Source organism: Lycorma delicatula, chromosome 10, assembly GCF_047948215.1.
Source record: "Lycorma delicatula isolate Av1 chromosome 10, ASM4794821v1, whole genome shotgun sequence".
Taxonomy (NCBI): domain Eukaryota; kingdom Metazoa; phylum Arthropoda; class Insecta; order Hemiptera; family Fulgoridae; genus Lycorma; species Lycorma delicatula.
In genome coordinates this window covers 58169742-58194377 of record NC_134464.1, presented here as the reverse complement: position 1 = coordinate 58194377, position 24636 = coordinate 58169742, and the positions used below count along the sequence as shown (strand labels likewise).

Below are 24636 nucleotides of genomic sequence, written 5' to 3'. Positions count from 1 at the left end.
CAACTAACTAATCCTTTGTGCCAAATTCAAAAAGTAGAAATTTAAAGAAAAAAAATATTGTTTAATATTTTACTTCTAAAGTAATTTTAATTATTTTAGATTAGAGTTATTTTAATTCATTTATTTTTTACATACATTTTCTGTTTTTTAAGTTGAAAAACATTTTTTTTTGGTCTTACTTGTACAGATGCGCCACGGTAAAAAAGTATCACCACCAGAACTGGAATATTAAACATTAACATCATAAGTTCGCACACAGGACATCGGTATGTAAATCGGAACAAAGGAATGGGATGTACATTACTATATAAGAATTGCCCTTCTGTGAATCACATGAACATCCCTCCCTCCCAACCCTTCCATTCTCTGTCAGTCGTCTGCTGAGATTGAGAAAGTGAAATGAGAACCAAGTCTTTAAATACAGGAGTTGTTACATAAAAAGTGAGTAAGAGTTATTACATCCCTTCCCAGCTAAATGCAGCAATCAGCAATCGGTGCAGAAATGGTACCAAAAAACAGGGTGCCATCTGTCAGCAGTCCTGAACTTCACACAGTTGTTTCTTAAGTGATGCTTCATAATCCACGGAAGTCTACCAGAAAACTATCGCAAAAGGTCAGAGTGTGTGGAACAAACTGAAGATGTGTCCTGAAGAGTTTGAAGTTGAAACTGTACTACATCACAGTTGTGTAACAATTGAAGGAACCAGATTTGGGAAAATGTGTGACTTTTTGTCACTGGTTATTGAATATGGTAGCAGATGGTCAATCAGAACTGTTTATGTTTATCGTAACAAATGAGGCTTGGTTTCATTTATCAGGATATATAAATGCCTAAAACACATCTAATACACGAGGTACCCTTACATGACCAGAAGATAGGCATGTGGTGTGCTTTGCTTCCCAAACATGTTATTAGTCTAATATTTTTCGACACCACAGATGTCTACCTGACTATTTTGGATGACTGCTCAACAGGTGACAGAAGAAAAATGTGAATACTGCTTTTTTGCAGCATACGGAGTGACCTGTTATGTCAGAGGGATCACTTGCTTGTGTTCATGAACTGTTTACTGCTGTGCGAACAGTGAAAAGAGGCTTATGGCTGCCAGGTCACCACATTTGTTGACATGTGTCATTTATTTATGGTGAATGTTGAAAGGATAAGTGGATAAAAAAGATTCACACACAATCGATGAACTGAAGGGGAATATCAGGATATACAATATTACCCCAGTGGAATTGATGCAGTTGTACCTGTATTTGTTAAACCGTGCACACAAGTAAGTGCTAAGCTGTTGGTGGAGACAACTTTCAACAATTTTTCTGAAGATTAATACAAGTATTTTAGTTCTTAATATTTATCTTACATAGGTTACTGTAGACATCCCAACCCCATAGGGAGAGACATCTGCCTTGTGATGCTTCCAGTCGCCAGCCCCCCTGTTCATAGTCCTGATGGGCTTTAACGAGAGGTTACTGTAGACTATGACAGGGCTACTTTTTCGTGGCCTATATTTAAAATGCAAATAGCCTTATAAAAAAAAAAAGCTGCTCATATATAATAAAATAAAGCCATTTGTAAAATGCACAGGTGAAAAATGTGTTTTTAATCAAAATTAGTAAAGGAATTCAGGTAAACCTGATTAGGAAATCGATCTACTGAATGAATATTAACTGATTTTAAAGCTAAGAATATATGAAATGTGTGAATATGGACTTTATTTTTACACTAATTTTTCAAACTAATTTTCTTGATGCTTTTTATTACAATATTGTTAATATTAGATTGGCTTCTGTCTATTTTTCATTATGCTATAATAATTCATTACACTAAGGAATGATGAAGACTCCTTTTTCAGTCCTGGACTGAACTTAAGATGGGTATTATAACTATTTTTATCAAATTTTACAAAATTCAAGTTTTTCTAGGGTTGAACACTATTGCTGGCAGGTGACAATAGATAAATAAATAAAATACACATTTAAGTAAGAAAAAAAAGATACATTATTATTTTAATTAAAAAATTAGTGAATGAAATAACAAACACGGACGATTAATGTTCACATGTCTTCTGCATCTGAATCGGAATCTTCTTCCATAGCAGCCTTTGCACATCTTTCAGCTTCAGCAACAAGTTGCTCAGGTACTCTTACATGTTTGCCTTTAGTATGTTCACCTACCCAACTTAATTCGAGTTCAAATATTTTATCTTTTAATTCATCATTCACCAAATAGATTCTGTAAATAATTACCAAAAAATTAATCAACAAAACAAAATAAGAAACAGATTATTAAGCTTTTATATAAAAACTATAATTTAAGATATGATAATCATTTTAATTAATATTTAAATCATAAATGTAAGTGTTGCTCTAGGCATAAACTGTAATAGTAAATAAAGCACATTATAAACAATGTGTGCAATATGTTTGCAAGCAAGTGTAGTGAGTTATTATGCATCTAGTGATGGAAGATATGAGTTTATCACAGATATTTGTTTGTTAGTATTAGAACTTATTTGTTTAATAATATTTTTAAATTTATGCAATTATTAACAATCCTGCCAGTTGTAAAGTATGTTCACCATTAAGATACCTTTAATTTTGTAAGCATTTGGTACCATTGGTATTAATACAATTGTATAAATTAAAGTTCCACTAACCAATAATTTTAAAATATATTTCCAAGTACTTTCAGAGTTGCTACTCCATCATCAGGGATTTCTTACAAGATGGTAATTCAAAATTCATAAGTCATATATATGTATAATTATATTTAAATTAAAATTTACGTTCATAACAGTCGGTTGTCAAGAACTAAAAAATAATTTATACCTCAATAAGACTGTAACATCACATCCATAAGATGTTTACGACTATGATAATAGTTGTAAACATCTTACGACTATGATAATAGTCATAAACATCTATCATTGTATTATCATAATACTCATAAACATCGTACAAACATAACGTTACAGTCTTATTGATATATAAATTATTTCTTTTACGACTATTATCATAATAGTCGTAAACATCTTACGGACTTGATGTTACAGTTTTACTGACGTATAAATTAATTTTTATTTCCTGACTATTATGAACGTAACAATTTTAATTTAAATATAATTATACATATGAAATATGAATTTTGAATTACCATCTTAAAATAAATCCCTGATGATGTAGTAGCAACTCCGAAAGTACTTGGAAATATATTTTAAAACTGTTGGAAGTGGAACTTTAATTGATACAATTAAGGTACCTGTTAGCCAGAATTACAGAAAAGTAGTAAAATCCCTTAAAATCTTCAAAATTAAATTAATATATAATGTTGAAATCCTGTCAAACAGTTTCCTTAAAAGCAGTTGAAATCCTACTGAAGTTTGCCGAGAGAATGCAATGGTGAGGGTGGTGTGAAATAATGAGTAGTATGTTTAGAGCAGAGTGGACCATTCTCTGTGATGGACAAAGACATGACCAGCTGATTGTAGAAAATGATGACAGAAATGTGGTTAGAGGTGACTGAAAATTAACCATTTCAGATCTATAAAAGTAAATAAACCTTTTATTCTGATCAGCACGTAATAGCACAATTCACAGATCATGTCAGGAATGGGTAATTATACTACACTGATAAAATAAGGAAACTTTCTTTTTTTTTTCTCTTTAGTCTCTGGAACCACTGTAAGGTATTACTTCAGAGGATAAATGAGGATGATATATATGAATGTGAATGAAGTATAGTCTTGTACAGTCTCAAGTCGACCACTCCTGAGAAGTGTGGTTAATTGAAACCCAACCACCAAAGAATACTGGTATCCATGATCTATATTATTCAAATCCATATAAAACCTTTACTAGGATCTGAACCTTAGAACTCTTGAAAAAAAAGGGAACTGTCCTAGTACTATCTGCTTGAATGAATTAAAGAAATAGCATGAGAAAATATTAATCAAAACAGCATCACAGTATATACACATAATTATAAAAAAAATATACATAAATGAAATAATGTTAAGCTAAAAACAAGAAGATACTAAATAGAAATAAGTACAAAACAGTCAACAATTTATTAAGCATTAATATGATTATTTGAGCATATATTTATGTACATGCTGAACAGCATGTTGAAAATGTATGTTTTTTTTTAATTAGAATTATGTAAAAAATTATTAACTGAGTAGTGATTTTCTTTAAGAAAAAAAATTTAATTGTATTTAAAATAAATTGACAGGAAGATTTTTTTAAGAATGGCAATGGAAGCATAATGAGATCTTTTCTTGTAAGCTGAGAAATTGTTTTAAGTTAGATGAAAACAGTTCTTTAGTTTGATTTGATGTAGGTACAACAGTTTTTAATTTTCCAAATATTGATCTGCATGATTCAAATTATGGGCCCTAATGATCTGATATTTTTAATATTTCTATTTCACATGGGAATTCATAAGAATAATAAATATTTAATAATGATGACAAGTTTAGCATTATATTAAGATAATTCACAGCAAAACAAAACACTTTCTGATTCTTTTCCTAGATCTTTTATTTAATTATTCATGAAGAAATCAAATACTAGGCTATTGTAAGCTTCAAGCTTGGTGGATTCCTAAACCTTTTCTTCAACACACAGCATTAAGGATAGATAAGTTCAGAATTAACTTTTCTTGAGTATTATTTGTATGTTGTAAGGCAAAAACATTAAGGAGGACAATTCAAAGGTTTTGATATGTATGTAAATGTTACCTTCCTTCAAATGTAGGTCTGAGAGGTAACTGGTTTGCTGATGTTTAAAGTTTCAGTGACTTAGCTCGTGAATCAATGAATTTGCCATTATGGTTTACGTTGGAAAATGCACATTTCAATATTTCACAATAAGGTAAAATTTCTTCAAACAACTTAATAGTAGACCGATATTATAATTTCATTCTGATAACAGTGTTATCTGACTGAATTGTATGTAGAATTTAACTTACGTATTTTGGATTTCATACATACAATATCCACCCACATTCTACAAAAACGTTTTACAGAATGGTTCAGGTTTCAGACTAGATTTTTACAGTGTTTTTATGGTTGCTGTAGTTTAATGAATGTTTTAAGATTGTATTCAGGACCTTTGATTTAACTGCAACTGATACATTTTCGTGAGCAAAGTATAGAATGTTCAACAAGCCTTACACATTACAGGAGCTAAAGAACACAATAAACAGGAAATAATAAAACACTACTGTGAGATTACTATTAAGTCATGAATAATGCATGAGAATATATATATAAAATAATGAGCATTTAACACATGTAATTTTTAAAATTTAAGATTCTGAATGCTTGGTTATAATAGTTAAAGTTTTTAAATACATTTTAAAACATTTTCTGCCATTTAGTACTTAGCATGCACAAAATGTCTGTCAGAACCTACTGCTGCACACAAAAAGAACACTGTAACTGTATTAGAATAGTTTTTATAAACCTAAAAATTTATAAACTCAAGATTCCTACGGCACTGTTCCTACATCTAGAGTTTATAAATTTTTAGGTTAAGCATTGTCGAAAACAGTGCTAAAGCACCGCAGGTTCCTTGCTTGTTTTTTATTGTTTATGAATGATCATCTACCTCCAATATCTTGTACTATTCATTGTTACTGTCATCATAGATGACAACTGTATCTACAACTGAAGTTAATTATTGAAAAGGTTTTGAAAATTCTATGTTAGTAATTAAAAAAATTATTCTCTGGATGGATTATAACATCTAACTTAAATAAGGATAAAACCATCGCATTGAACTTCTCAGGTAGATGCAACATTACTGTTCATATGGTGAGAATTCCGAATTCCCAATAATGATAATGGTAGTATTTCTTTTGCCAATAAAGTGAAATTTCTGGATGTTTTATTAATAATCGAATTGATTATGTTAGTAATAAAATCAAACCATACTATTTTGAGTAAAATGCTATGCTATGCTTGGCATCATTTATATTTATTAAGCTTACATATACTCCTATGTGAAGTATAGTATCATCTCTTTGCACTCCCAATGAACTGGATAACTTTTCCAGTTATGCCAATCAAGACGCACAGTTTGTCTGACACGAATAGATTTTTTGGACATGGGAACATTGAAATAAAACTTTTTTTCTAAAGTTCCTTACAATTAATTTAAATCTATTTTATTAATTTTTTTAAAATGTCTCCTGTTTAAGGCACAAAACTTAAAAGACCCATTTTTTTTAGATTTATTTTTTTAATAATCTACCTCTAATGAATAATCTCTTTTTAATCTCTTTTTAATAATCCTCCTCTATGAATCATGAGACCTTGCCGTTGGTGAGGGGGCTTGAGTGCTCAGGGATACAGAGTAGCTGGACCGAAGGTGCAACCATATCGGAGAGGTATCTGTTGAGAGCCAGACTAAGGAATGATTCCTGAAAGAGGGCAGCAGCTCTTTCAGTAGTTGTTAGGGGCGTGAGTCACAATGACTTAAACGGCCGTATCAACATCACTCAGTCCTCTGAGTACTGCGCAGCTGAAAGCAATGGAAAACTACAGCTGCTTTTTTTCCAAGAAAATGTGGCTCTCTGCATTTTCACATAGCAACAATGGAGGCGCCTTCCTTGGTAAAATATTCCGGAGGTAAAATAGTCCCCCGTTCGGATCTCCGGGTGGGGACTACTAAGGAAGGGGTCACCAGAAAATTAAAAAATAACATTCTACGAGTCGGAGCGTGGAATGTTAGAAGCTTAAAAAAGGTTGGTAGGCTAGAAAATTTAAAAAGGGAAATGGATAGGGTGAATGTGGATATAGTAGGAATTAGTGAGGTTCGGTGGGAAGAGGAAGGCGACTTTTGGTCAGGTGATTTTAGAGTAATTAACTCAGCGTCAAATAATGGGCAGGCAGGAGTAGGTTTCGTGATGAACAAGAAGATAGGGAGGAGAGTGGAGTATTTCAAAACGCATAGCGATAGAATCATTGTAATAAGGATAAAATCAAAACCTAAACCGACAACGATTGTTAACGTTTATATGCCTACAAGCGCCCATGATGATGATGAGGTAGAGTGTGTATACGAAGAGATTGATGAAGCAATTAAACACGTAAAAGGAGATGAAAATTTAATAATAGTTGGAGATTGGAATGCAAGCATTGGAAAAGGCAAGGAAGGAAATATAGTGGGTGAATACGGGCTGGGCAAAAGGAATGAAAGAGGGGACCGACTTATAGAGTTTTGCACGAAGTATAATTTAGTAATTGCCAACACCCAATTTAAAAATCATAATAGAAGAATATACACTTGGAAAAAGCCAGGCGATACTGGAAGGTATCAGATAGATTATATCATGGTTAAGCAAAGATTTAGAAATCAACTCGTTGACTGCAAAACTTACCCTGGAGCAGACATTGATAGCGACCATAATTTGGTGATAATGAAATGTAGATTGGGGTTTAAAAACCTGAAGAAAAGTTGTCAGATGAATCGGTGGAATTTAGAGAAGCTTGAGGAAGAGGAGGTAAAGAAGATTTTTGAGGAGGACATCGCAAGAGGTCTGAGTAAAAAAGATATGGTAGAAAATGTAGAAGAAGAATGGGAGAATGTTAAAAAGGAAATTCTTAAATCAGCAGAAGCAAACTTAGGCGGAATAAAGAGAACTGGTAGAAAACCTTGGGTTTCAGACGATATATTGCAGCTGATGGATGAATGTAGAAAATATAAGAATGCTAATGATGAAGAAAGTAAAAAGAACTATCGGCAATTAAGAAATGCTATAAATAGGAAATGCAAACTGGCGAAAGAAGAGTGGATTAAAGAAAAGTGTTCAGAAGTGGAAAGAGAAATGAACATTGGTAAAATTGACGGAGCATACAGGAAAGTTAAGGAAAATTTTGGGGTACATAAATTAAAATCTAATAATGTGTTAAACAAAGATGGTATACCAATATATAATACGAAAGGTAAAGTCGATAGATGGGTGGAATATATTGAAGAGTTATACGGAGGAAATGAATTAGAAAATGGTGTTATAGAGGAAGAAGAAGAAGTTGAGGAGGATGAAATGGGAGAAACAATACTGAGATCTGAATTTAAGAGAGCATTAAAAGATTTAAATGGCAGAAAGGCTCCTGGAATAGACGGAATACCTGTAGAATTACTGCGCAGTGCAGGTGAGGAAGCGATTGATAGATTATACAAACTGGTGTGTAATATTTATGAAAAAGGGGAATTTCCGTCAGACTTCAAAAAAAGTGTTATAGTTATGATACCAAAGAAAGCAGGGGCAGATAAATGTGAAGAATACAGAACAATTAGTTTAACTAGTCATGCATCAAAAATCTTAACTAGAATTTTATACAGAAGAATTGAGAGGAGAGTGGAAGAAGTGTTAGGAGAAGACCAATTTGGTTTCAGGAAAAGTATAGGGACAAGGGAAGCAATTTTAGGCCTCAGATTAATAGTAGAAGGAACATTAAAGAAAAACAAACCAACATACTTGGCGTTTATAGACCTAGAAAAGGTTTTCGATAACGTAGATTGGAATAAAATGTTCAGCATTTTAAAAAAATTAGGGTTCAAATACAGAGATAGAAGAACAATTGCTAACATGTACAGGAACCAAACAGCAACAATAACAATTGAAGAACATAAGAAAGAAGCCCTAATAAGAAAGGGAGTCCGACAAGGATGTTCCCTATCTCCGTTACTTTTTAATCTTTACATGGAACTAGCAGTTAATGATGTTAAAGAACAATTTAGATTCGGAGTAACAGTACAAGGTGAAAAGATAAAGATGCTACGATTTGCTGATGATATAGTAATTCTAGCCGAGAGTAAAAAGGATTTAGAAGAAACAATGAACGGCATAGATGAAGTCCTACGCAAGAACTATCGCGTGAAAATAAACAAGAACAAAACAAAAGTAATGAAATGTAGTAGAAATAACAAAGATGGACCACTGAATGTGAAAATAGGAGGAGAAAAGATTATGGAGGTAGAAGAATTTTGTTATTTGGGAAGTAAAATTACTAAAGATGGACGAAGCAGGAGCGATATAAAATGCCGAATAGCACAAGCTAAACGAGCCTTCAGTAAGAAATATAATTTGTTTACATCAAAAATTAATTTAAATCTCAGGAAAAGATTTTTGAAAGTGTATGTTTGGAGTGTCGCTTTATATGGAAGTGAAACTTGGACAATCGGAGTATCTGAGAAGAAAAGATTAGAAGCTTTTGAAATGTGGTGCTATAGGAGAATGTTAAAAATCAGATGGGTGGATAAAGTGACAAATGAAGAGGTATTGCGGCAAATAGATGAAGAAAGAAGCATTTGGAAAAATATAGTTAAAAGTAGAGACAGACTTATAGGCCACATACTAAGGCATCCTGGAATAGTCGCTTTAATATTGGAAGGACAGGTAGAAGGAAAAAATTGTGTAGGCAGGCCACGTTTGGAATATGTAAAACAAATTGTTAGGGATGTAGGATGTAGAGGGTATACTGAAATGAAACGACTAGCACTAGATAGGGAATCTTGGAAAGCTGCATCAAACCAGTCAAATGACTGAAGACAAAAAAAAAAAAAAAAAAAAAAAAAAAAAAAAAAAAAAATAATCTACATACTTTCCTATTTTAGATACAGAACAGATTTTGTGTAATTAGACACAAAATTTCAGCTTAAGTGATATTACCAGTATTCTTTTCATTTAATTAAACAGTTTTCTTTTACAGAAACAATATTACTCTGTCGATAAATTTATACTTAAGACTAATAAAAATAAACCTGAATTTTCTTCATCCCATTGAACATTCATGAATATGCACTCAAATAATTTTCATTAATGTCTTCTGAATTATGAACTATTTTGTTATTATAATCTATTATTTCATTTGATTAAAATTCATGTGTAAAATTAAATCACACCTAGTTTTTATTACTCCCTTGTACGAAAAGGAAGTATTGTGAAAGCGAATAATTTCGGTTTTCAGATTTCAATGAAAATATCTATTTTTGTTTCAGTGTAATATATGTATATACATATATATATATATATATATATATATATATATATTTATCTTGCATAATTCAAAAACGATTAGTCATAGGATGTTGAAATTTTGGATTTAGGATTGTTGTAATATCTAGTTGTGCACTTCCCTTTTTGATTGCAATTGACTGAACCAAAAGTGTCCAAAAAAGCCCAAAATGTAAAATAAAATTAGAATTTGGACCTTTTTCTTAACTGCAGTAATAAGCCCTCATTGAGAGCTTTTCAACAATCTATCATAAGCGGCACTTATTTCCATTGGTTCCAGAGTTATCGCCAAATGAAATTTTAATTAATGAAATATTTGGAAGGGAAGGCACATCGTTTTCAAATCAGACTTCATCTCCTTTTCTTTTAACAATTTTTTTTTTAATTTAAATATATTGATTTATTAACCTCTGATTGTAAAAAAAACTACGATAAATAATATTCAATAATAGTAATAAAAAAAAAAATAGAAAAAATATCAGAAATTATTAATGAAATAAAATTTTATGTACTTTTTTTTTAAAAAAAAAAAAAGTGTATATGTAATTTAATAGGTGTACAAAGAAGTCATGTGGTGCCCAAATCAGATTTTTTCATAATTGACTATATTTTATTATGCTGCTCAGATCAAGGTTTTACCACAGTTTCCTTTAGTACATCCAGGAAAATTCTGGGTAGTTCCTTATTTATTTATGGAAAAATGTATCTACCATTCTTGATATGATCTTTATAATGTATGTAATGATCAGAATTTTTTTTTTTCTTTATAAACTTCTGTTAAAGAGTAGTATACAAGTATTTCAATATAAAATTCAGTTATTCATAAATAACTTTTACTAATTCAGGTATCATCTAATATGTGGTTTACTATGAGGAATAGCTGCTGTACTAAAAAAAAAATATTGCTTATATATATAGTGCCTAACCTTTCAGATAACAATCAAATTTAATATCACGTGATAACATAAACATGATTAGAAGCAATTGCAAGAAAGAAATTATGTTCATGTAATGTTTTTATATAATTTGGAAAATGTTTAAATATACTTTTTCTTAGCATTAAATTATTAAAATAAATCTGTTTATATAAAGGCATTATGATATAATTATAATGATTACAAACCCTCAATACCATTGTAAAAACTAAAGCATATTCTAGGTGAGTTCTTTTTGTCATTAAATTGATTAACCTTTTTTTTTGGAGACTTTGATGCCATCTGTTTATAATATTGTAAAAAAGCAGATTAAGTATGAAAAAAAATTTTACTAACAAAGTTTGCTTTTTTTCAATAAACAAAATTTAGAGGTACTACATAGCACTATCATAAACATTAAACAATGGATTACAATAGCTTAAGAAGTAACTATTTCTGACATACTAATAAGTAAATCTGTGAAATTTTTTCTTCACATTTAAATTTAAACAATAATAAAAGAATAAACAAAATAAAACTTACATTCTGGCAGCTTCTTTAACTAATTCTTGACAAGTCATATCTTGTAATTTTAATTTTTCTATTTCTGTTTTTGCATTCTGTTTCGCCTTTCCAATGGCACATCCAAAGTAACCCTAAACAGCATGAAAAAAGTGTAAAATGTTTGTGCACTTTAATTTACTAACTTACACTTTATTTACGAATTTAAAAAAAAATTATAAAATTTTTAGATAAACTAATGAAGAATACTTTTGAATTCTAGTAACATTTTTTTGAAGTGTGGTTTTAAATAATTTATTTTAAAAACAAGTGTTTTTTATAGATTTAAATAATCACATCTTCTAGAACATTTTCTTTTGCTTGCAATGTAACCATTTGACAAAATCAGGCAAATACCTTCAGAGATTTTAACATAAAACCAAATTTTATATAATCACTGTGATGTATAATGACTACGATTTTGGTGTAGTGATGTCTTTGTTGTATAGAAATTAATTGATAGCCTATAATTAATTGATTGTCATTAATTGATTGATAGCATTAATTGATTGTCTATATATTAAATACAAGACGAAGGGAAACATGAGTTACCCCATATGTTCATCTCAATAAAACAATGCGGTAAGAATACATTGTCAGTCAACAGTAAATTAATGCATTTAAAATGGTTGAGAAACTGGCTATGAGTTATCTAGAATACTGAATATCAATGAGGTATTGCGAAAACAATCGCTAAAAAAAGCCACCATTGAACACTAAGAACTGTGCTTAATGGATTTCAAGGTTGTTAATGAATAAAGAGAAGATTAAATGCCTGCAATTATTGTAATGATTGTTATCTTAGTCTGAGAAGGAGATTTGCTTTTTTAACATTAATTATGACAACATGGGATATAGATGCATCGCTTCAAATCCAAGGGCAAATTTTTTTGATACGATGGTATCATATAGAGTCTTCATAAAACCAGATATGAAAAGACCATGTCATCTGGGACGTTTATGTCATCTTCATATGACATTCTGAAGGAGTATTCTTGGATTGTTGCACAATAAACACTGGCTATTACTTACCACTATTCAAAGATATAATAAAGACTTCAATTAACAATTAGAAAAAGTGTGCAAAATATCATTGTCATTTCTACAGGATAACATCTGTCCACATATAGCTTCTTGCATCTTGTGCTATCATTAATAAAATGAACGAACCCTTATACCACCCACATCTTCGAACAGTTTTCATCTCATGATCTCTAACAGCTGTTTGGTTTCCTAATGGAGTAACTGGGTGGGAAAAGGTTTGGGAATTTGAAATGTTACACATTCTGTTAACAAATGGCTACATCGGCAAATAAAAGACTTCCCTCCGAATTGTTTATGAAAGCTTTCAGAGTGCTGATACAAATGCATTTCAGAATGCAAATCATTTATGCTGAAAACCTAGCCCCCTCAGTCTTTTAATTAGTTTATAGTTTTATTCCCTTTAGGATTATAATTAAAATCCTATACCGCGTATATTTTTACTTTCACCTAATTTATGATATTGAGGCATGAAAAATGCCACAAAACACAATATGAAAAGATTCTTTTTTTTTGTAGGAAAAGTGTTAAGTGCATTTTTATACTTTCTATGAAAGAGATAAGATTTACTTTAATGTACCTTAAAAGTAATGATAGTTTAACGCATGTACATTAATGTCAGACTGACCAGTCTGTAATTGCAAAGCTAAATGAAGCAAAAAAGCATAAATGAGCATATTGCAACATGAAGTTTCCTGACCGACTGGAAATGACTTCCAAGTGCCTGTTATCATATGAACACTGCCGTTCAACAAGTCTATTTCAACTTTAATAATAAGTATAAAGATATTAAAGTAGACAAGAAACACTCCCTGGAGCACTTATTTTAGCAAATCAAAATCGTATCGCTTTTGACAGGTTTTTCATGATTTTTGAGAGGTTATAACTTTTTTATTAGTACAATACACAAGAGACTTTTTTATTTGTCATAAACATCTACAAAAACACTGTAAGTTGTGCAAATATGAGATATTTATTACCAGCCCTAACAGACTTATCTAAGCAAAAATTTGAATTTAAAAAAAAAATTATTTTGAAAAATTCATAAAAATTTATGGGTAAGTTATATCACCATTAATATTACTAACATATACCTAAATTAAAAAATAATACAAACTGTGTATGTCATCCTTGCCTCTTGAAAAAAATTACCAAAAATCAAATTTCACAGTTTTTCATGTTCTACTTTATTGGTAATTTTCTCATAGAAAGAAAGGAGATAGGTAAATAAACCTCTGGACCAATCTTTTTACCTTGAGAGAATATGATTAAATTTTTTTTGTTCATCCTTCTAGGAGCAATAGTTTTTTATTATGACTTTTTCTGTAAACCCTTATAATCACAAAAATAGGTGTGCGCACCGTAACAAAACTGGCCACCACAGGTAAACTGCTTAAATAAAAAATTAGTTCTGAAACATGTAGGAAACAAGTGGGCAAGTTTCAATTTTTTTTTGTATTGGTCAAGCAACCAGCTTGTTTTTTGCGATACTTCAAATGGATTAACGCAGCAGCAAATACATTACTTCCACGCATCCACCAAGAAACCCAGAACATTAGTTTATGTAAGTAATTCTACTGTATAATGACAAATAATGTATTTTTAAATGAAACTGGTTGTAAATGAAAGAAAATAAATTAAAAACCAAAAACAAAATTAAAATTCTGTATGAGAATAATACTTACATAAGAGACACCAGATGGGTCAATCATGTACATAACTGGACCATCAGCTTGATGTGCCGCTAATATAACACTGCATCCATAAGGTCTTACAGCACTGTATAATGTATAAGCATGCATATACATAGACACTCTATCATTTAAATATTTTAAAGGTATTTCAGCACCATATTGATTTCTAAAAAAAAGAACAAAGAAAAAATAATTTATAATCTTCATAATTAACTTTTTATAAAATTAATTCTAAAAATTTCAAAATAACTAAATAATATTCTTACCTATAACTAGCTGCTTCACTTCGAGCAGTTTCAGCAAGTTGACGTGCATCAGAAATTAATCCTGCGGCAGCCTGGAATTTTTCAGAAGTTTACAATTAGTGATATATCTAAACGGTATGTTAAATTAAAATAATATAAACACAACAATATATATTGGACATGATTTTTTTAAAAAGGTATAAATTTTATTTCTACTATTAAATAGAAGTAGTACATGTCATACATTGTTTGTCATAGGAAGTATTCATTAATTTGTTGTTGAACACTATCTCATTTAATTATTCTTATGGCTGAATGAAACACATTAAGGCATAGAGCGTTATTCAGAGTTGCTTTCTGTGGTAGCAATTATATTAATTTTAAGGCCATTCTATGTGATAATCATCTGTTCTCCCTGGTAGACTAAACCGGAATCCATAGTTGCAATTAAGTTTAAAGGCTTGGAATTGATCATTGAGATTGCTAAGGGAACTAGGTCTAAATTTCATTGTTGTGAAAACATTTCTTGTGGTATGCATTGTTATTACTGAAAATAGACTTGTATTAATGAGACATTTAGAATCATTCACAGCTTGTTTAAAGTATTGAATTAGGCACGAGGTTTGTGCTTCAGCGAACTCAGTTAGCTAGTTTGGAGGGCAACGATGTAGAATAGAGATGTCCGAAAGAAGCCTACAGCGAAGACAAAGGCTGAGTCAAAACTCACTGATGTAAATGTCTACTAAGGCATTTACATTGGTGGCATCCCAACTGAGGCCTGGCTGATAACTGTGATATGTAATTAGTTAAAGGATCATAACACGACCTCTGTTAAAGCCTGTCAGGGCTAGGAACGGGACCGGGGGTGTGACAACCGGAATCGTCACAAGGCGGGTCTCTTCCCCTATGGGAGTTGGGATGATCATCATCTGCAGTATGTGTCTTGGGAAGTTAATACGCAGCAGTATATCCAGTTTACAGAAGAAGGCAATGGAAAACAACTTTATTTCTCATTTTCCTTAGTAAACCTCACATGGGAATCTCAAAATTAAGGAAAGAAGGAATCAACGATTTTTCAAATCGTTGATTCCTTCTGTGTTCGATAAGAGCACAGAAGATAAGTGTTCGATAAGAGATGATGATATACCCATAAAATGTCATACTACGGACAAACAATCATAGTGTACAGCTTCAAGGCTTCTCTATGTAGGATGGTGTATATAAATATATCTGATTTAAACATGTACTGTTCAGCCATGCTCCCATTGGAGGGTTTTATTTCTTCAAAAGTAATTTAATAATACAAACAACTCACAGCTTATTAGCTATATAATCATAGAAATAAGTCTTTATTACCACTCTATGATAATAAATATGACTCAGGCTGAACCAGTTCTAAAATAATCTCAATATACTGGTATCATTTCCTAAATGAGAAGTGGGTAATTATATACTATTGTGGATTCACTTAAATGAAATTTAGGACTTAAGTTATTTGTTAAAATTGAAATTATTCATCTTAAGTCTTTTCACAAGAGTTACATCCCTCATAAGTTACAAAGTACTCTTACAAAACATTTTGTAATTCAGCCTGTACAACTGTAATGTACATTATTTTTGGACTAAATAATTGGTTATTGTATAAAATTATGGACTCAGTCTAACAATCAGCCAATTTAATAATTAGGTAAAGTAGATGAGGTTAGCGAGCGTTAGGTTGTTTGCTGATATTGTACAAACTTCAGTATATGGAATAATTAGTTACCTAACCTAACCTTAATCTAACTGTACTCAAATTTCATTTAAATCAAATTATTTACTCCATAAATAATATATATTATTCATTCGTCAAGATCCACACCTCAAGCTAAACATAACTTAATTTAGTCTTAAGTGAATCTAATCTCATTCTTAAATTAATTTCACTGAAATCAAATTATTTAGTCTAAAAATAATATGTATCACACTTGTAAAGTGCTAAATTACAAAATTTTTGGTGAGGGTATTGTATAGCTTATGAGGGAATAACTCAGGCGAAAGGCATTTGTGATGAATAATTTCAATTGTAATGAATAACTTAGATCCTAAATAAGGTATAATCTAAATTTTATCAAAATCAGAGGTGATTCCATAATTGTATAATATTTAGAGGTATGGACTTCCAGGACCAATGAATTATTTTCAGAAACCGATGAAGCAATATCTACAATCTATTAGAAATGTCTTCTGTAGTAGTAAAATATTAATTCAGCTGCAACTTCATTTTTATGAATAACAAAAATTACAAGAAAAACTAAATACAGTAAAGGCAGATAGTCTTATGATGCACTAACGTAAAACTTTGATAAAAGTAATTCCACTGATGGAAAGTAAGGGATTTACGTAACTCTACTAAACTATCAATATTAATAAATTATATTAATTAATAGTGACTAAATGTCCTTTCTGGTGACCACCATAATAGAACTGGTAGATCAGTGCTTTCATCTGGAAGCTTCAGTATGAATCAGTCAGGCAAGGTGTTTTTCATGCTAAAAATTTTCATATTTAATACCTCTGGTTAACTAGCATCAGGAAGATTATTCAATTACAAAATCTCTCCTGCCTAACACTAGAAAAATAAATGGAAGGAAAAATGAGGTTAAAAAACCCCTTACTTCTTTACCAATAAGTATAATGTTTTTATGTGAATTAATATGACACATATCACACTTGAAAATGACAGTACTAATCAATAACTACAGGATTTGTCCTGAAAGTAACCAGGTTAATACTGGCAAAGTTAATTTACTGAAAATAAGAGCAAATACATTTAATAATCTTCTAAATAAGCTCCTTGTGTAGCCACACAAATGCTACCATTGTTGGTATGCCTTCACAAACCCATGATCACACACTGTATAAAGTTGGCTCTGTTACCACATGTTCTAGTAATCTGCAACATATTGTTACTCACACCTGATTGTTGAAGTCGATCAGAACTTTTTGCACCTACTTTGCACACACTTTTTGTATGCTCAATTCACTTTTCACAATTTTGTGAACTTGCATTTTCGGTAAGTTTAGCTTGTCCGCGATTAATTGCACATTCACATGATGCTCCAAAGGTTGTACACACAATCCACATTTTCATCTGTGTTGGTCATGGTACAATCAACCCTTCTATTTTTTGTCCTGTATGTCTCTATCCAACCTTTTAAGGCCTTATGCCAAGTAAAAACATGTGTTCATTGTGGGCACTGTTTCCTGAAGGCAGTCTGCAACATGTCAAAAGTCTCTGTCCTGTTTTTTTTAGATGCACACAAACTTTTATGGCATGCAGTTGCTCGACTGAATTTCTTTTTTTTCTCTTATGACACATCAATTGTACAGAGGTTCAATAAATTCACAGTCCACTCGCATCCACTGCTTGGAGTCAACTGCAGTTAGTTGTGATGTGTTGCTAAGATGCCAGACTACATTCCTATCCACAACAAATTTTTCCATTTACCGTGCATGTGCAACATGCCAGAGCCAATCTGGTTACTTCAAGAAAATATCTTGTATACTAAGGAGAATAGGGAAATGATTTTCTGTAGCTTATTTACAAAATTTAATATACTGTTGCGCATAAGTATGCCAAGTCAATAAAAATTCAAATGATATTTAGTTTTAAAACTGTAACCTGTATTCTGATTATAGAGAGAGAATAGCCAGTTTACATAAATAACAGTCATTATGATAATCAATCTGCTTGTTGTAAAACAAGGTAATGTATACTATTAAATATACAAATATAATGTATACTATTCAATAACAAATATAAGACTTAATTTTTCTGCAAGGCACAGAAATCATTCTTGCTGCAAAGAGAAAGACATTCTACTAAGTACAATATTAGTTAAAATATTATTATATTATATGAATGCAATTTAATACATTTGTCAAAATATAAGATTTAGGTAAATCTTAAGAAAAAATAACTATTTTGCTTTTAAAGTATAAAAAAAATTAAAACTATCCATTATTTCTTGAATAGCATTTTAATTACTCACCATACCAATTCCTTTATCAATATTAAATAATCTTCGACCTGAACCGGGTTCATAAAGTTTTGATGTAACTATTTTTTCAACAGCTAATACAACACCATCTTTGCCCCTTAAACCGATAACAGTTCTGTAAAAAAACAATATTACTCTATATTTGCAGTTATAAAAAATACTTTATTTATGTTTTAAACTAGTAAATAATTTTATTACAAAACATTTTTACAGAGTACAAGACTCAAAAAAAAACAAAGACAAAAGTAACCAGGGTAGGAGACAATATCGCAATAAATGTCTACATAAAAGAAGGAATTGAACAAATGTTACATGGACTTAGGAATTAACTTCTTTAAAAGTCCAACTCAAACTTGAACAAACTTCAGTCTAATCAGAGTATTGTGTCAGGAGTGAACTTCTATATAGGTGTGAAATACGGACACTAAGGGGGGAAAATAAGACTGTAAATGATTGAAATGTAGACATGAAGAGCATTAATAAAATGAACTGGACAGAAGGTATGAAAAATGAAGAAGTACTGAGAAGTGTGAATCAAATTAGAAGCATAAGCTGAAAAATTCAGAATATAAATGTCATTTGACTTGTTATATGAAACAATAAAGTACAGCTGAATCTGAATTTATGAACAATATACTGACAAAAAAGTGCTTTGGCAGGCAGTCATGTGTTTTGGCACATCGCTTTTCAAAACCCTGGACAGATGCACTAATACTGATGCTGTTGAGTCTGAGAAATAAAGGGTATGTTACTTTGCGGTAGCATTCACTCAGGATAGACTGCTCAGTGTGAGTAACTGCTATATTTCTTTTTATATATATGTTGCTGTTGTTTCAAAGTTTAATTTTCATTTTAGATGATCATGAAGCCAAATAATGATTAAAGTAAACTGAAAAGAAATAAGAAAATGGTAAGGTACGATACTGTAGTGAAAAAAATAAATTATATCTAAAAAAGAAAATGGTGTTGGATCTTGCTACACAATTTTATATGGCTACATCATTGATCTGTAACTAAAAAAAAAGATGATGAACAAGAAAGTTGATGTCATGAAAAGAGTAAATGTAAACAAAAACCACAGCTGATTGACAAAGAGGGGAAACTACTGTTGATTTAGATAAATGAGAAACAATTAGCTTGGGAAATCTTTAATTTGTACAAAAGTAAAACAATTAAATGATGACCTGTTGACAACAAACCCTATTATGACATCAGAATACAAAGGATGATGAACACCCCTGGATGATCTTTCACTTCAAGAATCGAAAAAAAAAATTAAACAAAAATTGTTAAAAATTAACCAGGTTGAACATCAGCTAAATGTCTGCATGATACTTGAATCCTAGGATGCTGAGTTTGTGGAAAGGTTTATGTGAGTATCTCAACATGAAAAATTTTGTGTCAATGCAATCCTAGGGTTCACATGTAAGAGCAAAAATAACAACTGCACTGAAATTGCACTGACAAATTATGATGAAACTTGATTGTCACCCCAAACCACTTTTTAAAAAAAATTAACACGTGATGAAATTTTGAGCTTCCAATATGAACCTGAGATAAAACGACTGTCAAGATTTTTGAATACAGTCTTCACTAAGAATGAATAAGCTCATCAAAGCAAATCCAAATGCAAAACCATACAGTTTACAATACAATTGCTCTTTTAGATGCAAATGGATCAAAAATTTAATTTTTGAAGGTACAACCATGAATTATTATTATGGAGTATGACAAAGATGAGAATCAGAAAAAAATGACTAGGAGTGTGGAAAAACAGTTTCAGTCTTCAACAGGACAATGCATCTGATCACACATCACTTTCTGTGAAACAGTTTTTGGCTTACAAAAACTTTACTATACATCCTCCATATCTGCTGCATTTTGGACCTTATGATATTTTTCTTTCCCTTAATATGAAACTGCACTTAAAGGAACATTTTAAAATCATTTAAATGCTAAATGCTATGGATAAGCAAAAAGATTTTAATAATTAGTTCATGGAAAATTCAACAAAAAAGATGATTAGCTATAACAGCTGGTAGTTGTGAATAAAATCTGCAATAAAGCTATCACGATGGTAAGCAAAGTGGCTATAATGAGATAATGATGTGACAAGACAATATTCAATCTATTGAAGAGAAAATGTGAACCAGATGGTGATGCTTTGGAAAACAAATACCAAATGTTATGGAGTCAAAAGAAAAACAAAAACGAGGTAGTTACAGACCAGTATGAATACTTGGTGTATAAGGAGAATGTGTTGATTGCGTTTTACTACATGAAAAGTTTCACAATCAAAGATAAAAACTGGGACTCCTGATTTAGAACTTACTGTAGAGAAATAAAGTTAATAAAAAGTGCAATAAAATGCATTTATTAATGCAGTTAAGAAAAAGTCAAAAATTCAAATTGTTTTTGATTTTAGACTTTTTTGGAGACTTTTGGTTCAGTTGATTGCAATAAAAAGGGGAAGTGGTGCACAACTAGATATTACAACAGTCCTAAATCCAAAATTTCAAACATCCTAGCTAATCGTTTTTGAGTTATGAGAGATACAAACGTGGTTTGTCAATGTCACACTGAAAACGGTCAAAATGGATTCAGGGATGGTCAAAATGGATAATATCTGAAATTTTTTGCGATCACAGTACTTCCTTTATTTTGTACAGGAAAGTAAAAATGAAAAGTACTGTTCAGTCAACTTCACATTATTTTAAAAACCTAAGTATTTTAAAATTTATATTTTAAAATTTCCTATTTTAAAAACTTAAAACTGTGAAAGTCCTCCATAACAAATTTATGTATAATGCACACAATTATAAAATTACATTATAGTAATATAAAAACAATATATGAATTAAAAATGAAATAATATAATACTTTTCATAAAAGCAGACCTCATATAGCTCAAGTGCTACTTAAGGCTCAGAGAATGAGGAAATTTTTTTTATAAACTGCAAAAAATAATATCAATAATAAAATATTCTTACTTTTTGGTGATTGAAGTAAGTATATTTCATAACCAAAAAAATAATGTAAAACAAATATTAAGCAATTAAAAAAAAAGAAAGTAGCAACTGTCAAAAATTCCAAGTATCATGGAACTTGGTGATCTTTACAAGAAGGTAGTAAAGGCACTACTGATAATGCCTATAGATCATTCCAAAAATTTCCAGCCTTCTTGACTAATAACATAAAGATACATAGGTAAAAGTAAATAAGAGAAATTGTATCAAAGAGACATCTTGGAATGAGGAGTGTACAATTGCCAATGGTGTCATGCTGTTTAGAATGTTAATCAATCGATCTTAATTTTATTACATTTTAAAATTTATTCTCCTTGAAGTACAAGTACACTGACAAATATTTTTGAAGTTGAAACAGATACTGCAAAGGTGTTGCATATTGTGCAAATAAGCAGAACTGTATGAATAACTATTCTACAGAACAACCTGCAGAATGACACCTCTACAAATAACCATTTACTCAAGAAATTGTTGTTGATAATTTTTAGAAGGTGTAATATATGTGAGAACTCAGATAGATAAGACCGGTTTTAATCAAAATGATTAAAAACACTGTTTTTAATTAATTTACTAAAAAAAAAAAAAAAAAATACTTACCCTCCATTTTCAACAGCTTTTTGTGCATATTCCACTTGAAACACTCTACCGTCAGGTGAGAACTGCGACGCTGAGAGATCATACTATGTAAAAGTAAAACAAAAAACACTTCTTATATTATAGGCTAATTTATTTTTTGTAATTATTCATTATTATTAATATGTAATTTCTAATTATTCTCAAATTGAATTATTTGTATTAATTTTAATTATTTTACATTATTCAGCTAATTTTAATGTTTGAAAATGGAAAAAGTACCTCAAATACTTTTATTTAAGATATTAGCCTTCTGAGCCTGAATCTTAATCTATGTCAAATGGTTCCTGTGATTCTTTCAATAGTACTATGTTGTATAACTCACTAACTTAGGTGAAAATATGAATTTAGTACTTTGAAAGCTAAATTATGAAAAAAAAAATCAGCCAAATGACCAATGAAATGATTCCTATGTTGAATGTGTTGGACACAATCTTACTGGCATCTCATGCCACAACTTTTCAATATTTTGGGTGTGCACATCATCTTTGGAACAATAAAGTTATAATTGTGGTCCATAAATAAATGTTAAAATCCTTTAGTTAGCAAACAAGCATAGAAATAGTCATTTCTATGACTGTTCTTAACAGTCACTTATTACAGTTGTATTTGGCAAAATATAAACTTTGATAACCTTATCGAGGTCAAAGTTGCTTATCTGTTCCACAGAACGGATTAGGAACTGAACAGGTGACCATAATTCACAAAACTGATTGCTAATTGATTAGAATACACAAATACTATGGGAAGTTGGACTTTGCACAGGTCACCCCTGTCCAAACCTGCTTTCTGACATTTAGATCTTGTGTTTTCCTGAATCTTAAATATATCTATTACGGTATATTAAAGTATGAAAAAAATTGAAGTTGATTAAATAATTACTCAGAATCATCAGAAGTTAAACTATTTAAATTAATAATATGACTTTAAAGTAGGACCATTGATTGAGCAAACCACTTTGTGAGATCATATCTTGGCTTTTAACATAACTTCAGAGGTTATGAAAAATATTGAACATTGGAAGACTTGAATTGCTGTCATTTTTTTCAATCGTTCAATTGAATAGAAAAAATTAATTGGAAACAAAAATGTGCTTGAAAACAAAATAAAATACACTGAATGTAAAGCTGTACAATAATACTGATAGATATCACAATGCAGATAACTCATCCCTGTGACTCATTCTAACCTTCATAAAAAAAAAATAAATAAGAAATTCCAGATAAACACGCACTACAAATATTAGCTATATAAAAAATTAAACAAGATATAAAAATATACAAATGTTTGTATTTAACATACACAAACTTCCTGATTATAAAGGGAAACATTTTTTTGCACATAACAGTATGATTCTGAAAATATAAACTGCAATTAATATATACTTAATTAGCATGTACACAATTTCTATAAGATGGTATAGAACAATATATGATAACACTTGCAGAGGAATAACACTGATATCTTTAAAAAATGTTATTAATTGTGTGGTAGGATGTGAAGGTTGGTTTCACCATCTTGCATACAACTTTCTAACACTGAAAACAGCTTCATCCACATTATCCCAAACTTAAACACCCACAAACATGAGATGTACATTTAAGGTTTAACATTTTAATTTCAAATATATAACTTTTGCAACAAACTTTAAAGCAGAGTAACATATCAGTAAACAAATGCATCAATATAATTGTCTTTTTAAAAAAGTTTCACAAAGCATGAGCTTCCTAAATTATTAGGGTAATATAATATTTTCTATCAACAATAACCTCAAATTGCAATTTTCTTTAACATAAAGATGAAGTAATATAATTCACAAACAAAATAGTATGTAAACACAAGATGGTAAAAATATTTTCAAGAACTGATGTTTATAACAACATGTAAATACAAAGAACCTGAAACGCCGATATTTCAGCTGTGCAATGATGAATATAAATTTGTAAACAATTGTTTTTTTTTATCGACTTAATAACGAAAAGAGGTAGAAAAGGTTTACTTACTCCTGTACCAATAGAACTCATATTTTAATATAAAAAACGAAAACTCGACAAACGTAATAAAAATTGATTGAAATAAAAAATCAAATACTCTGCAAAGTTAGGTTAAGCGTTCTTTCCGTGACATGCAGAACCAGCGCATTCATTACTTCTCATTGCAGATGAGCCAACATAAACATATTTTAAAAAATACTGGTATTATATATTCGTATTGAAAATATTAGTTTCTTTTTTCAACATGAAGATTCAGATAATTGTAGAACTGTTGTTTCTTTAAAGAAAAAGATGAAATTATACTTCTGGATATTTATTTTAAGTAATTATAGAGGTTTAATTGCATAAAATATGTAAAAAATAAAATCAAATATGATAACTTGTCATAGTTGCTCTACTCTTAAGTAGCATTTTTACGCCTTCACGTAAACATAGTAATTATTTATATTGAATAA

At 30.4% G+C, this 24636-nt stretch overlaps 1 protein-coding gene across 1 annotated transcript; it reads right to left on the bottom strand.

Annotated features, from left to right (window-relative positions):
- Window positions 1-1981: 1981 nt before the first annotated feature.
- Prosalpha7 (proteasome alpha7 subunit) lies at window positions 1982-24341 on the bottom strand. The gene is made up of 7 exons (XM_075377415.1): window positions 24191-24341; window positions 22152-22234; window positions 18520-18643; window positions 14507-14577; window positions 14232-14406; window positions 11488-11600; window positions 1982-2239 (listed from the first exon to the last, which is right to left on the bottom strand). Exons 1-7 carry the CDS (start codon window positions 24209-24211, stop codon window positions 2062-2064), a joined length of 765 nt encoding a protein of 254 aa, XP_075233530.1. The 5' UTR covers window positions 24212-24341; the 3' UTR covers window positions 1982-2061.
- Between the last annotated feature and the right edge of the window lie 295 nt (window positions 24342-24636).

Bases quoted from the DNA above. Each gene is read 5' to 3' on its own strand.
- Prosalpha7 (XM_075377415.1), bottom strand. From the start codon at position 24,211: ATGAGTTCTATTGGTACAGGA. The intron at 18,644-22,151 runs GTAAGTATTTTT...GTTTTTTTACAG, and splicing joins AAAGCTGTTGAAAATGGAGG to AACTGTTATCGGTTTAAGGG. The intron at 14,407-14,506 runs GTAAGAATATTA...TCTTTTTTTTAG, and splicing joins AGTGAAGCAGCTAGTTATAG to AAATCAATATGGTGCTGAAA.